Source organism: Quercus robur, chromosome 5 (assembly GCF_932294415.1).
Source record: "Quercus robur chromosome 5, dhQueRobu3.1, whole genome shotgun sequence".
NCBI classification, from domain to species: Eukaryota; Viridiplantae; Streptophyta; class Magnoliopsida; order Fagales; family Fagaceae; genus Quercus; species Quercus robur.
The window spans coordinates 29,454,425-29,469,093 of record NC_065538.1 but is presented as its reverse complement, the minus strand read 5'-3'; the positions used below and the strand labels follow the sequence as shown (position 1 = coordinate 29,469,093).

Here is a 14,669-nt window from a genome sequence, read left to right as displayed (position 1 = left end):
TTTAAGTTTGCTTGTATTCCACTTTCGTCAAAGGGATCTTAGGCCTGCCGAGGACTAAGCTGTCCTCGGCTGTATCTTCGGGCCACTTTGGGCTTACTATTTTTGAGCTTGGGCCCTGGCCTCCTTCAGTTTGGAGTCTGGGGACTCCCCATAAGCGAGCGGGCCGAACCCACAAACTATTGGGCCCCACATTAGCCCCTCAAAACCCTGCTGTCCAACGTCTTGGTTGGAAAGGTGGGTTTTGATAATACCAAGCCTTTACTGCAGTTCATTTAATTCAGCCTTTGACCAACGTTGGCGACTCTTCACCTCCCAGAGGTATGCGCCGGTCTACAAGACGTTTCCCTCAATTTACGCGTGATGCGTTTATGCCGTTTGGTTATTCGAAGCACGCCTTTAATGTCTTCCTTTTACGAGACCTCCCAGATCTAACGGTTAATGACAGCGTGAGGAACGAAACGGATGTACATTTATCTGCAGATTTCCTTGGGGATTAGAATCGTGTCATGTACCCTTGTCTTCCTCCCCTATATAAAGAGAGAAGACAAAAGGTGATTCTCTCATATTCGAACCCCTCAGGCTCTTCCCCAAGTTCACTTCTTTCCTCTGGTTATATCCTATCCAATAACGTGTCCATCATAGCAGTCAGCCATGAATAAGCCCTTCCTTCCCCAGAAACGCCATGTCCTAACAAAACTTGAGATGGCTCGGTCAGGGCAAGGGTGGCGGAGACTCAAGATTTGCCTCCCCACTCTTTTAGCCAAAATCCGAAGCAAGGACTCGTCACATCTCACTTCCGGTGTGACTGAGTCGAAAATCTTCAATATCATCTCCACCTGCTCTCTCATGAGCATACCTAATATGGCTCCAGTGTGCTAAGAGTTAGGATTGAGGCAGGGACTAAATGCCCTTGCTTCTTCCTCTCTTTGTTCACTGGCGCCATCCTTTGATTCCCTTTCTCCCTCTTTTGCTCCTTTCTATTTTCTTCATCTCTTCCCTCTTCTTCTCCTCCTTCCTGCTCATGTCCTCCATCTTCTTTTCCCTTTGCTCTCCTCAGCGACAAGAGCTTGCTGAAGTGCTTCCATGTGTTCCAATTCTTCTTCCTTCTCCTTCTCCTTTTCTATATAAGGTTCTTCTTCTGATATGAGCAGTACTGAGGCAGAGATTTTAGAGAGACTTTGAAGGCGAGTTTAAAGGACACCTGGCGGTTTACTTAGCTGTATTACGGATGTTATTACTGGTTCGGCAGTTCATTTTTTGTATAGGCTTGCTTAAGCCCTTCTTTGTACGTAGTAATAATTTTTTTATATTAATAGAAATTACTGTTATTCTATTTCACATGTTCTGTTTATATGTTTTAATAAATTTGCAAGTTCTGCTCGACACAGTAGTACAGCATTTGAACCAATGACAACTAAGGCTAAATACTCGCTAATAAAAAGACGCCATAATAACTTTAACAAAATTATTATTCGACATAACAATCCGACCAATGAGGAACGAGACTTACCTTAAAATTAGTCGAGATGGGGACTAAGTGCTCGATAAGGTGTAAGAAGTAGTTATCCGAGGACATGTCACCTTCCCAATGAACAATTTCCTTAGGCTAACGATCATCAGTTCGTTTCGCCATCTTCTTAACACACTGGCCTTAACTTTTTTCCATATTTGAGCCGAGAAACTTCTCCATCCGAGCAGTTGATTTCCCAAAAGGCCTGAGTCCGAGGACTTCGCAAAGCCTGGGTTTTATTTAAAACTTACGCTTTTTCTTTTATGTACTTGGCTTCCCCATAGACTTGAGTCCGAGGACCATGCAAGCCCTAGGTTCTGTCCAAAACTTTTATGTCCTTGGTTTCCCCATAGGCTTGAGTCCGAGGATCATACAAGTCCCAGGTTCTGTCTAAGACTTTTATGTCCTTGGTTTCCCCATAGGCTTGAGTCCGAGGATCATACAAGTCCTAGGTTCTGTCCAAAACTCTTCGAGTTCAGATTCTCCCTTTCATCAGGCATTTCATAAGGCGCCGAGCAGGGGTTGTCCTCGGCAACGGCTATTGCTCGGCGTGGGTCGCAGTCCCTGGGCCCTCACGCAGAGCGGGCCTGGGCCGCGAATCCACTTAGCCCATGAATTAAGAGATATTTCTGCAACCTCTGGCCACGCGGTACTCTCTGATGTCACAATGATCGAGGTGCGCCTTTACGAGGCTTCTTTAATCTTGTGGTGGCAGTTGATGTTGGAAGTTGAACCAGAACTGTTTTGTCTGTAGCGTACCTTGGGATGCTGCGTGAGTTGACTGCCACCACCTTATCTTTTCAAATAAATAGGAGGGAGAGAGAGTTGCTTTATATACGAACCAGTCCTTTAGTTTTCTCCCACATCATAAATCCCATATCTGGTGCTATCCTCCCTTAGCACAGCATGTTTAAGGCGAGGGTTGGGAAGAAAGAACTCTCTCCGCCGCAGAAGCACAGTGTCCTCATGAGACTCAAAATGGTAAGGTATGGGCACAGGAAGCATAAGTTCAGGAGAGTACTCCATTTCGACCGGGGGGGAAGGGTGTCTCTCCCTCTTTCAGTCAAAATCCGAAGCAGGTTCTGTTCATGCCAGAATTTTGGTATGTCAAAAGAAAGATTTTCCGCCATCAGCGCCTCTGCTTTGCGGCAGGCGGATATTTAGAGAAAGCCCCTCAACTTCCCACTCCCTGCACCTTTCCTTCAGCGGTGTCAGGCTCAAGTTGGGTCTCTTTTGCTGTTTGAGTTATGGGCATGTGAAAGCACTGAGGAAGAACAAGGTCTTGGAGCTGTAGCCAACCTCTCCTCTGATCTACTTCCTCAGCTTTATTTTATTCTCTTGTATCTTCCTTTCTGTTTGGTTATGCAGTAGGCTTTGACACCAACTGATTCCAGCTTTTTCATTTTACGCTATACTATTTCTTTGTTTTAATAAGAATGGAACTTTCTTTACTTGTTTTGAATACTGTTCCTTTGACAACGCTACTTCGTGAATGGGTGTGCCCTATGTGTGTGTTTCTTCAAGTATATTTAGAGCAAAATAGCTTGAAACATAATCTATCTAACTCCAATTTACCAATACTACGAGGCATTATATTGATAATTCATAGTAAATCAAACTTAGGAAACTAACCGGGATAACAGTTGAATATCCTGTGATAAGCGCGTGAATATCGTCCAAGGCTGATGATCTCTAGGTAATCCATCCGAGCTGTCGACTGGGAAGTAGGGTACTCCGACTGTGCTTTGCGTATATGTACTTGGCTTCCCCATAGGCTTGAGTCCGAGGACCATGCAAGGCCTTGGTTCTGTCCAAAACTTTTTTGTTTTTCTTTTGTGTACTTGGTTTCCCCATAGGCTTGGGTCCGAGGACCATACAAGGCCTTGATTCTATCCAAAACTTGTAAGATTTCTTCTTTGTACTTGGTTTCCCCATAGGCTTGGGTCCGAGGACCATACAAGGCCTTGGTTCTGTCCAAAACTTGTAAGATTTTTTCTTTGTACTTGGTTTCCCCATAGGCTTGGGTCCGAGGACCATACAAGGCCTTGGTTCTGTCCAAAACTTGTAAGATTTCTTCTTTGTACTTGGTTTCCCCATAGGCTTGGGTCCGAGGACCATACAAGGCCTTGGTTCTGTCCAAAACTTGTAAGATTTCTTCTTTGTACTTGGTTTCCCCATAGGCTTGGGTCCGAGGACCATACAAGGCCTTGGTTCTGTCCAAAACTTGTAAGATTTCTTCTTTGTACTTGGTTTCCCCATAGGCTTGGGTCCGAGGACCATACAAGGCCTTGGTTCTGTCCAAAACTTGTAAGATTTCTTCTTTGTACTTGGTTTCCCCATAGGCTTGGATCCGAGGACCATACAAGGCCTTAGTTCTGTCCAAAACTTGTAAGATTTCTTCTTAAGTAATTTTTTTTTTTCTATACTTATTTATTTTTCGAAGGTTAACCCCTAGGCAAGGGAGGGGAGAGTTGGCTTGAGGCTGGAAGCCCCTAAAGCTGCCCGCGCCGTTAGCAGTGCAAGGCGTAGCCCCTAGCAGAAGCTTATGTCAGAGCAAAAACTGCATGTCACCGGAGATGGGAAAAACTCACGAATCTCTGCTTGCTAAAGAGTTGGCTCATGCGCCACCCGGGCCAACGCGCAAGCCTTCCCACAGACGGCGCCAATTGTGGGGTCATGATTCTGGAGCAGCCCGACGGTGATGTTGGGCTCGCACGTGAAAGATCCCTCACAATAATATTTGTAGAGCGTGGGCTTGAAAGGCTAGCGTTAGGTCACGGGGCGTTAATACAGGCCGGACCTTAGATAAACCTAAACTAGAAAAGGCTTTAGCCCGGATATCCAAGCCAAATAACTTTATAAATTGAGGGATCGGGCTCCTCGGATCCTGTCCGAGGAGCACTAGTGTTTTTCTCCGGTTACCCGTCGATGGGTTTTCCATGGTGGAGCGCATATACTATCCGGGCATTCTCATTCCTGGAGTTTTTTCCAGGAAGTGAGATGGGGATCCTTTTCTTTGTTACCTTACGTTTTCTTTTATACTAGCCTACGTTCGTTGTCCCTCGTCCACGTGTAGGGTCGACTTTTCCAGGACCAGATATTTGTCCCATCAGTCTAATCCCGAAATTGTGGGAGATGGTCAATAAAGCCTGGGAATCCGGTTCTGTTAGGTGCTATGTCATGTCAATGAAGGGTATTAAGGACTATTTCCCCGAGATATTTTCTGATCTTTTAAGTTTGCTTGTATTCCACTTTCGTCAAAGGGATCTTAGGCCTGCCGAGGACTAAGCTATCCTCGGCTGTATCTTCGGGCCACTTTGGGCTTACTATTTTTGAGCTTGGGCCCTGGCCTCCTTCAGTTTGGAGTCTGGGGACTCCCCATAAGCGAGCGGGCCGAACCCACAAACTATTGGGCCCCACAGAGTTGATTAGGCAGTTTGATGTATGTGATGAAAATAAATTATTATTTTGGAGTCATTTGTAATATATTGCCACTTTTGAATTTAAGTAATTTGAATGTGTATTTTATGAACACATGCTAGTTTAATTTATTTAGTTAGCTTGTTAAATATTATTACATAAGTGATGAATAAATTAGTCATTAGTTGAATATATTCAAAATTTATAATGAATATACCCTTTATATATGTATATTTATAATTTTTAATAAATTTTATTAAGTGCTTGTGTATCTTACAATACACGATATGATACGATACAGGATACAAAAAAATTAAGAATCGATTCGCGATACGATTCACATTTTGACAACTATGCCTATGAGTAGAAATAGCCAAAAATGTGTAGATCTTTGTAACCATAATTATTAGTTTTTTTTATATATAATTTGGTTAGAAATTCTAATATCCTAAACCCCACCTCGAGCTCAAACATGCAAACCCATGGGTTGGGGAGGTATCACTTTGCCCTACAAGGGCGATGGTGAAAATTACTAGTATTAAATACAAGAAATTATTGTGTACTTCCGGAGTACCATAAATATGTACTCTCTCTTCTCACATGAATGGTAGGTCCCATTAATTAAATTCATGGTGGGACCCACCATTCATGTGAAATGAGGAAGTACGCATTTATGGTACTCCGAGAGTACCTAATAATTTTCCATTAAATATGGTTAGATTTGGTAGAAAATGATTACATTTAATGGTGAATATTTAAGGGCATTACTTTTAATGCATTCCATGGTGAATATTTAATGGCATATTTCATTTCATTAGAATTTATAATTTGGGAAATTCTAACGGATGCTCTTAGGGCAATGGTTAATAATCCATTTAAATAAAGTTTTTATGGAAAAAATATATATATATATATATATATATTAACAGCTTTTTCCATTTCTCTTAAAATTTGTGTCAAAACTTTTCTAAAATGAATTGTTAACCATTGTCCTAAGAGCGCCCATTAGCATGACCCTTTATTTAATCATAAATAATTATGATTTTAAGAATTTCATATAGAGTTACCCTAAAAATTATAAACAAGCTCAATTCAAGTATTTGATAATCATATAACAACTCAAATTGATCTGCAACCTATAGTAAAAAATAAAAAATAAAAAATGAGGATTTAAGGAAATAACCTACATGCCAAAACAGAGGTGTGGGGAGAAAGAAAAGGGACCGAGGAAAGGAGAAATGATAATTGTTTTTTGAGAAAATCCTCAAAAAATAAAAATAAAAATAAAAACTATAATTCTTCTGATAAATAAAACCCTATACTTTTGTTTGTGTTAGCTTAAAATCCACATTTTTTTTATTATTATTATGATAATCAAACCAAAACTCATTTGGAAAATCATTACTGCTCTCTCTTCCAACACACACCGCCATTTTTGTGTGTATTTGTGTCAAAATTTTTGTTGTTTAAGACAAAGTTTAATGAAGTGGGTTAGGGGTTTTGATTTTCACACTAAACAAGATGTGAGGTTTAAATAGCACAATAAAAAGTATAGGAATTAATTTGATACAGGTATAAAATAATAAATCTATGGAGTTTTTTTTTTTTTTTTTTTGGATTTTTCCTTTCTTTTCTTAGTATATGGTATGCAAGGGAAAAAATCCTTTTTTTTTTTTAAAAAAAAATCCCTATATTATTTCTCTTCAATCTAAAAATGAATTTATCCCACCCTTCCTTTCCTCTTTTTTTTTTTTTTTTTTTTTTCCCTCTTTATATTTATTTCTCTGCATCTTTTTTTTAAATCACATATTATATAATCAAGGAAAAAAAAAAACAAAACATTGTATACCATTCCATTCCATTCCATATTTCCTGTGTAGTTTTTAATTCTAACCATATGGGCAAAAATATATATAAATATAAAAGTCTACCAACAAGGGATAAAAAAAGATGTAAACAACAAGAGGTAAGGTATTATAACAAGCATAGATCCCTTTTCTTTTCAAATTTAGCATAGATCCATTTCAGTTTTCCAATTTTATTTTTCTTGTAACCATCATCCCATTCTTTTTATCTCTCATTATTTCTCTCTCTCTGTTTGTCTTTTTCTCATATCAAATATAATCAAGAACCAGAAAGAATGGGGGGAAAGAAGAAGAAGAAGAAGAAAGGAAATAATGTGAAGCTCAAATATAATTATGAAAAGAGTGTTTAAATTATAGAACGAATTCCATTCCCTTTCATATATGTATTGGGTAACTCATAAGTCTAACAGTAAGATAAATAAAATGAAATGAAATAATGTAAACGACGACCTAATCTGTAAACGGCAAGTAGTACAGTTTCATTGTAACATCCAGCGTGGTGTGCACAACCACCCCACCTCTTTATCTAAAGCCAGTCTCACTTATACCATTGACTCACACTTTGTTCCAAAATGGTTTTCATAGTAATTTTAACAGAATCAGTTGTTGGGGTACTGGAATTGAAAGCAGACTAAATATCCATTGCCAGTTAAGCTCTCTTTTACACAATCCGCTCCAACTCTCTTGCATAACTGAGTGTCTGGTTAATCAAATGCAGAGAGGGTATTTCTTTACAAGGTGCAGATTCTTTTGCCTTCTGGAAATAGACAATCTTATTCTTGATCTCCCACTCCGAATGCTCCTGCATTCAAGCAGAAGATTATAAGGAACATAAATGGAAAAGTAATGGTATATTTAGTTGGTGGTGGGTAGGGTGCCATTCTATTATGGTGAAAATCATAAATGATAGAACATATAATAGTACTTTTTATAGTTAAACCAAATCTCAGAAAACTAGAGCCACCAAGCATTGGAGGCATATCTGCCACTTCAGATATCCAAGATCCAACTGAAGCCCTTTAACTAGCTAGGGCCTCATTCACTATTCATCCCAAGCCATTGGCAACTCCTTAATATTCCACTTTGGGTTGCAGCATTCCCCATATTTAAACAAAGGGCTGGTGGCAAGAGTTTGGATATGGCTTCTCACAGAACTCAAGCCTCAAGGTTTTCAGCAAGAACAAGATAATTGTAGGACCATGAGATCAATTATTTTGCTCCCAAGTTGGTCAGAAATTTGGAATTGTTAAATATAAAAGAGAGGGAAATAAACATTTGACAATAATGAGTACCTCCTTGATATATTCCAACAATTCTCGTTCAGAAGAGAACAACAAAATTTCCCGCACATCATTGATTGAAAGATAATCATATGCCTTCTCACTGCATCCAGCTATTTCATCTCTGAAAGTGGCAGAAGAGAAATCAATTAATAAGAACACCAAATTAAACATGTTTTTAGAGAGTAATATGAACATATAAATTAAAAACTGATGGAATAGGATGAAAAGGCTTAATAATTCCACTAATCACATCAGCCAAGCAGTCAAAAGAGTTAAATTTAAGTAATACTTTAGAGCTAAATACTCCATAATAAATTACTCATTTGCTCTTACATTTTGTTATTAGTTATCACATATCACTTCAAATTCATTTTTACCCATTAAAGTATTCCCAAAGATAGCAATTGACCAACTACCTGACTGTCTTTGCCAGAAGATCCATGAAGTAGACATAAGTCTCATGCGGCACCGTCTGTCGAGCACTCAACACACGGTTGTAAGCCCCTTCCATAAAGGACTGCTCTAACTCCACTGCATGCTTAATGCAAGGATTCTCCAAAGCAGTCGGGGAAAGAAGTTCTAGTTCTGTATGGAATTCTGCAATTCGGTTCTGAACAAGGAGTCTCAACAGGTTGAGCCCTAAGATTGGATACTCCTGAGGGGATGGTGGAAGACGGTTGCTGCTCCAAAAGAAATGTAAATTCATTAGCAGATCCTCAAAAAAAATATATGAAACTACCAAAATAGTCAGAAAGACTAAATAGAAGAAAAAATTCAGCAACAAGCATGTTTGATCCAGATACTTTTTTATTGCCTCATGTTTAATTCTATGTTCTAGTAACCTCACATTGAAAGGCAAAACTTAGGTACAATTCCTTAAGTGTTGTACTTTCTCAATTAAATTCAAACATGGTTACATTGATAAATGAAGCACAGACTGTGTTATCTATTCCAAGTACAATTAAATTTCATGCATCATTGGAACAATACCTAAGTTTTACCCTTGTTTAACGTATAGGAGGATCTGATTGGTTGGAGATAGACATCAATATTTAATTAAAAGAACATGGCACTTAAATATATAAATTTTTCTTTTAATCAAGGATATGGCTTGGCTCCACAAGCATAGAATGGGCGCCAGACTCATTTTTTTCCCAAAAAACAAATCAAAACTTAATAAATAACTGAAGGCAACACAATGTTACCCAGCATCCGTGTAATATGGCTTCAACTGAAAGAAATCCCTCTCAAATGCATCTTGATCCTCTGTCTTCACACTGAGAACAACGGCATGCTCATATATATCCCCTGAAAGTTCTCAGACGCAATATATCATGAGGAAATAGCTTAGGAACAAAGAATTAAAAGCAACTACATTAGCTATACACAACTTCAATCTAATACATTCAGATACAAGATGATTCGAGGTTTAAATTAACAGTGAACAGAATGCTTCAATAATACGGTGTCTTGACATGGCAGAAAAACAATGGAACTTATTCTCACTTAAATCATTTACACTAATGTGTATTTCATGTTCATTACATTATGTTTCACACATCAAAACACACTTGAGGGTCTATTTCATATATCAAACTTGAATATTTTATATATTAGATACATCTATGGTTTCTCTATCTCTAAATTTGATTATTGTTCTCTTTTTCATCATTGTTAATATTACCTGTTCTAATTCCTCTTCTTAACTTATAAAAAAAATGTTAATATTACCTGTTCTAGATGATAGGTAAATCAAATCAGCTATGGCAAGAATGTGAAAGAGGTTATTTTCAACCCCACTGCTACACTGGTGACTAAAAGATTTCCCATTATTGGAGTATTCTTCATTTCTTATAAGGACAAAGTTTGGCTACAAACAAACAATAGGAAGATGACATATGTCCCTGTCATGTGCATTGCATATGACTCACTTAAAATGACTATATACAATCACTTAAGTGTTGTTTATTAAGTGAAAACTGAACACACATCTTCTTATTGTTGGTTGTAGCCTAAGGGCTACAACCAAATTTGTAGCCAAACTCTGTCCATCTTATAATGAATTAAGAACTACTAATTCATGCCTACTCTAGGATATCAAGATAATGACCACATAAACATGAATTCTAATACTTTTTAAACCATAACATATACTCAAACCCACTGTGGACCAAATTTTTTCATGCAACACCAAAAATTGAAGTGGAAACATATTTTAATGATTGAGTAACTAGAAACGCTTGTATCGCCAAAATCTAAAGGTAAGTGAAAACAACTGCAACACCAATAATTTTTTTGAGCCAAGAACGTTACTTGCTAAGTTTAATTCACGGATAGCATTGGGTGTGTCTTCGAACAATGGTGGCAGGCTTCTGAATTTTGTCAGTGAGACCTGAAAAAACAGAGAACAGCAATATGACTCAAACTTATGGCCTTCAGCTCAATGCATTCGCTCATCATAATTCACATCCAAAACAGCTTTCCACAGGCTCAAAACTAAGTCCTAGTAGCACTCCCATCTAGCACTCTACCAATAACACAAAATCCCACGCCTAACCCAAATTGCCACAGCACTAATTATGATTTCACAATTCACAACACAAATACTCAATGCCTAAAACTCCACTCTAGAAAACATAAATCCATATAAAATCCCATATACTCAATTCACTAATCCATGGTTAAATATAAACACACACACACAAACTCAGACACAACACCAATTCATACCATATCAAAGCAATGTGCCAAAAGATATTTCCTCCCTAAAGCAAAACCCAATATTAAATCACAAAACACCAAATCTTCGGATTAACAATTTTGTACACAGATTTAACAAAAACCCATTATCGATCACTATCCTTTATACCCAAAAGCACACAAAATTCCGTAATGTATAGAATAAAAAAAATATATATATATATATATATATATATAGAATTAATGGGAAATTAAACCTTGAGTTGTGAGAGGAAAGTGGTGCAGGTATCGAAATCACTCCTTAAGAAGGCGGCTTTGAAGCGCTGGAAGAGCTGAGAGACCTCTGTGAGCTTCGGATCCATTGCTGTTGTGATGTGTGAATGTGTCTCTCTCTCTCTCTCGCTCCTCGTCTCTCTGAAAATTTTTTCTGATGTTGTTTAGGTTTGCTTGGTTCTGAAGACAGAATTTCCTATTTACTATGTTTTTAATCAAAAAAAGAGCAAAAACAATTTGGGCCCGGGTTGGGTTGTTCAGCTGCAATCCGCAAACTGAGGCAAAATAATGGTCCCACCCGCTTGTATTGGGCTGGGTCGTAATTCGTTAGAATTCTTCTACTCACGCAACTCTTTAAAATCCCGGCCAAAATGGCCCATTAGCATTAATTTTTGAAATATTTAGCAACAGAGCACTGTTTTGAAAATAATTAGGGAAATACCACTTTTTCTGGTACTCGAGCTTGGTGAGCTCGAGTACCATGTTTTTTTAATCCACTGTCGCCCCATATTCAAGGAGCCCTATAGTGGGGCCCCATATTCAAGGAGCCCTATAGTGGCGTTTTTAAGCCCTACAGTGACGTTTTCGGGCCCTATAGCGGCGTTTTTAAGCCCCCATACCAGGTTAAGGGGCCCTATAGTGACGTTTTTGGGCCCTATAGCGGCGTTTTCCTGCAAAAAAATTTTTATAAGTCCCCATAACAGGTTCAAGGGGCCCTATAGTGGCGTTTTTAAACCCTATAGTGACGTTTTCAGGCCCTATAGCGGCCTTTTTTTTTTTTTAGAAGATGTTTGACCAATGAAAAGATGGTACTCGAGCTCACCATGCTCAGGTATCAGAAAAAGTGGTATTTCCGTAATTATTTCCGAAACAATGCTCTGTTGCTAAATATTTCAAAAAAACATGGTATTGGGCCATTTTGGCCTTAAAATCCCTATCCTGTTTTCACAAATCGAGGTATCAGGCTATCAGCCCATTTATAAAATCAAAATCAAACAAGATTATAATGAGGGATTTTAGTACCTATATTTTAACCTCATTTTGTTCCTACTTTTTTATTTTACCATTTTGAATATGTGTTTAACTCTAAATTAAAAAGTTAACTTATTTTACTATTCAACTTATTTTTGTTACTATTTATGAGCTTCATTGCATTTTTTGGTACTATTCATAGGTCTCATTGTATTATTTCAACTAACATTTACCTTTATCTACAGTACTTTCAGCAAAAAGTTTTCAGTTTCAGCAAAATAAATGGATCGCAAACAGACCCTCCTCAAAATGAAAAACGCAAATTATATTGGTCCTTACCGTTAGCCCACTAATGGAAATTGCTTATGTGGCAAACTGAGTACACTGCTGACACATTAAATGCTAACGTAGTCATTAAAAAAATATTTTAAAAAATAATTTTACATTTTTTAAATACCATGTCAGAATTTTAATTTTTTTTAAACCAGCATTTTAATTTAAAAAAAATCTCAAAAAAGTTTTTTAAAAAATTAATTAAAAAAACATTAAAATCTAATTAAATTTAATTAAAAAAAAATTCATTAGTTTTCCCGAAGAACATGCTTATTCTGAGAGGTAGAGAAGAAAATGAACAAATCTTCATGAATGCTAACCCATTTGTCATTATCATCCACTAAACACATCTCCAGGTATTTCTGATAATGCCTCCAGTAACTTCCAAATTATGAAAATCAAGATATTTGTATTTAATGCTCTAAGTTTAATATCAAAAAGATGTTCTAAGAATCTTTTGCCTTCCCAATTTTTAATTTCCGAAGAACATGACTGGTCATGTTCATCTTATAAATTTTTTTTTGGCTTTTCATTATTTTTTTGGGGAGAACATGAGAACCCAAATCCAAAACACAAACAATGTACCTCTCTCTCTCTCATGTTCAGTCCTTATTTTCTTATCTTTTCTTTGTCTTCCTTGTACTTTTTATAATCAAAATTGTTGAAAGTAAAAAGGGATGCACTCAGGATAACAGCAAGCATAGAAACAGAATTGAAGAAGTGAGCACTGATAAAGCAACTAACACACGGACTGATTGGGCTAGTGCAGAGCAGCTAGACTTGATTGAGGAAGTCCCTTACCATGAACACGTCATCCATACCTCTGAAGAAGCTATGCCACGTGGATAGAAGAAGCAGTTACAAGTTTTAGTCAACTTACACGTGGTCAAATAGTTAGGATCATCTGTAACAGTTTTTTCCTTTAATTCCAGAGTTAGTTACTTTCCTTACTTGCTTAGATTGTATATATAGGAGTAGTTATCTATTTCTCAATTCATTGTATTCATTTTTCCTTAATCAATATGATCAGAATTTCTATTTAGAGAGAGGGTTCTAGAATTTTACTTGGTATCAGAGCTCAGAGAAGCACAACAATGGCGTCCACTGAGTCAACCAATCCATCTAATCCAACTCACGTTCAACCTTCACAATCTACTTTGAACTCAAGCAATGATTCTGCTACTCCTAATCCTCCTAATCCCTATTTTCTTAGTTCAAGTGAAAATCTAGGCAACATTTTGGTTACTCAACCATTGCTTAGAAATGAAGAACTATCAATCTTGGTCCAGAGCAATGATTCTAGCTCTTACTGCAAAGAAGAAGATTGGTTTTGTTAATGGAAAGATCACAAAACCAGATTTGGATTCGCCCTTATATGAAGATTGGGAGAGGTGTAACACCATGGCGCTTTCTTGGATGATCAATTCAATGCATGTGGAAGTGTCCAGTAGCATCACGTACTGTGAAACAGCTAGGGAGATGTGGATTGAATTGCAAAATCTCTTCTCACAAGGCAATGGTCCCAAGATTTACAATTTATAGAGAGAAATTTCTCATATTTCTCAGAATTAGATGTCAGTGACAGAGTATTACACCAAATTCAAGAGGCTTTGGGATCAATTGCTCAATTATGAACCATTTCTAGAGTGTTCTTGTGGTGCTATGAAGTTGTTGAATGTTTCATACAACAAGGCCTATGTCATGAGGTTTCTGATGGGACTAAATGAGAATTTTGAGACTCTTCACAGTCAAATTCTCATGTATGATCCATTTCCTTCCATGAGCAAAGTTTACTCTCTGGTTCTTCAAGAAGAATCACATAAAAGCTTTGGTCATGGAGGTTCTAGTTCAACTGAGGCTGATGTAGTAGCAATGTATGCTAATTCAAAGAGCAACTTTGGAAACACTACTTGGAACAAAGGGAATGGAAAGAAAGAGAGGCCATTTTGCACTCATTGCAATATACCTAGACATGCCATTGAGAAGTGTTATAAGCTACATGGATATCCACCAGGATATAAGCCAAAAGGAAAGGGCAATGCCACTGCAAGTCAGGTTTCTTCAAATCTAAGCAATGGAGCAGAGAATCACTCAACTACAAGCAATTTGTGTCCTATCTCTAAGGCACAATGTGAGCAGTTATTGGCTTATCTTACTACTGGATCTGGAGTTGGTGATGCACACCATGCAACTACTGTGAGGGCTTCCAATGTGGTTGGTATGGAAGGAGATCCTAGTGGTGCTCTTGATGTGGTTTCTTCACAACCACAAACCAACCTCTCATCTTGCTCCAATCTCATGTCAGGTACTTCT

At 37.7% G+C, this 14,669-nt stretch overlaps 1 protein-coding gene across 1 annotated transcript; it reads right to left on the bottom strand.

Annotated features, from left to right (window-relative positions):
• Positions 1 to 7,146: 7,146 nt before the first annotated feature.
• LOC126725729 (26S proteasome non-ATPase regulatory subunit 8 homolog A-like) lies at positions 7,147 to 11,392 on the bottom strand. The gene is made up of 6 exons (XM_050430596.1): positions 11,036 to 11,392; positions 10,392 to 10,470; positions 9,284 to 9,386; positions 8,495 to 8,758; positions 8,088 to 8,199; positions 7,147 to 7,597 (listed from the first exon to the last, which is right to left on the bottom strand). Exons 1-6 carry the CDS (start codon positions 11,138 to 11,140, stop codon positions 7,457 to 7,459), a joined length of 804 nt encoding a protein of 267 aa, XP_050286553.1. The 5' UTR covers positions 11,141 to 11,392; the 3' UTR covers positions 7,147 to 7,456.
• Between the last annotated feature and the right edge of the window lie 3,277 nt (positions 11,393 to 14,669).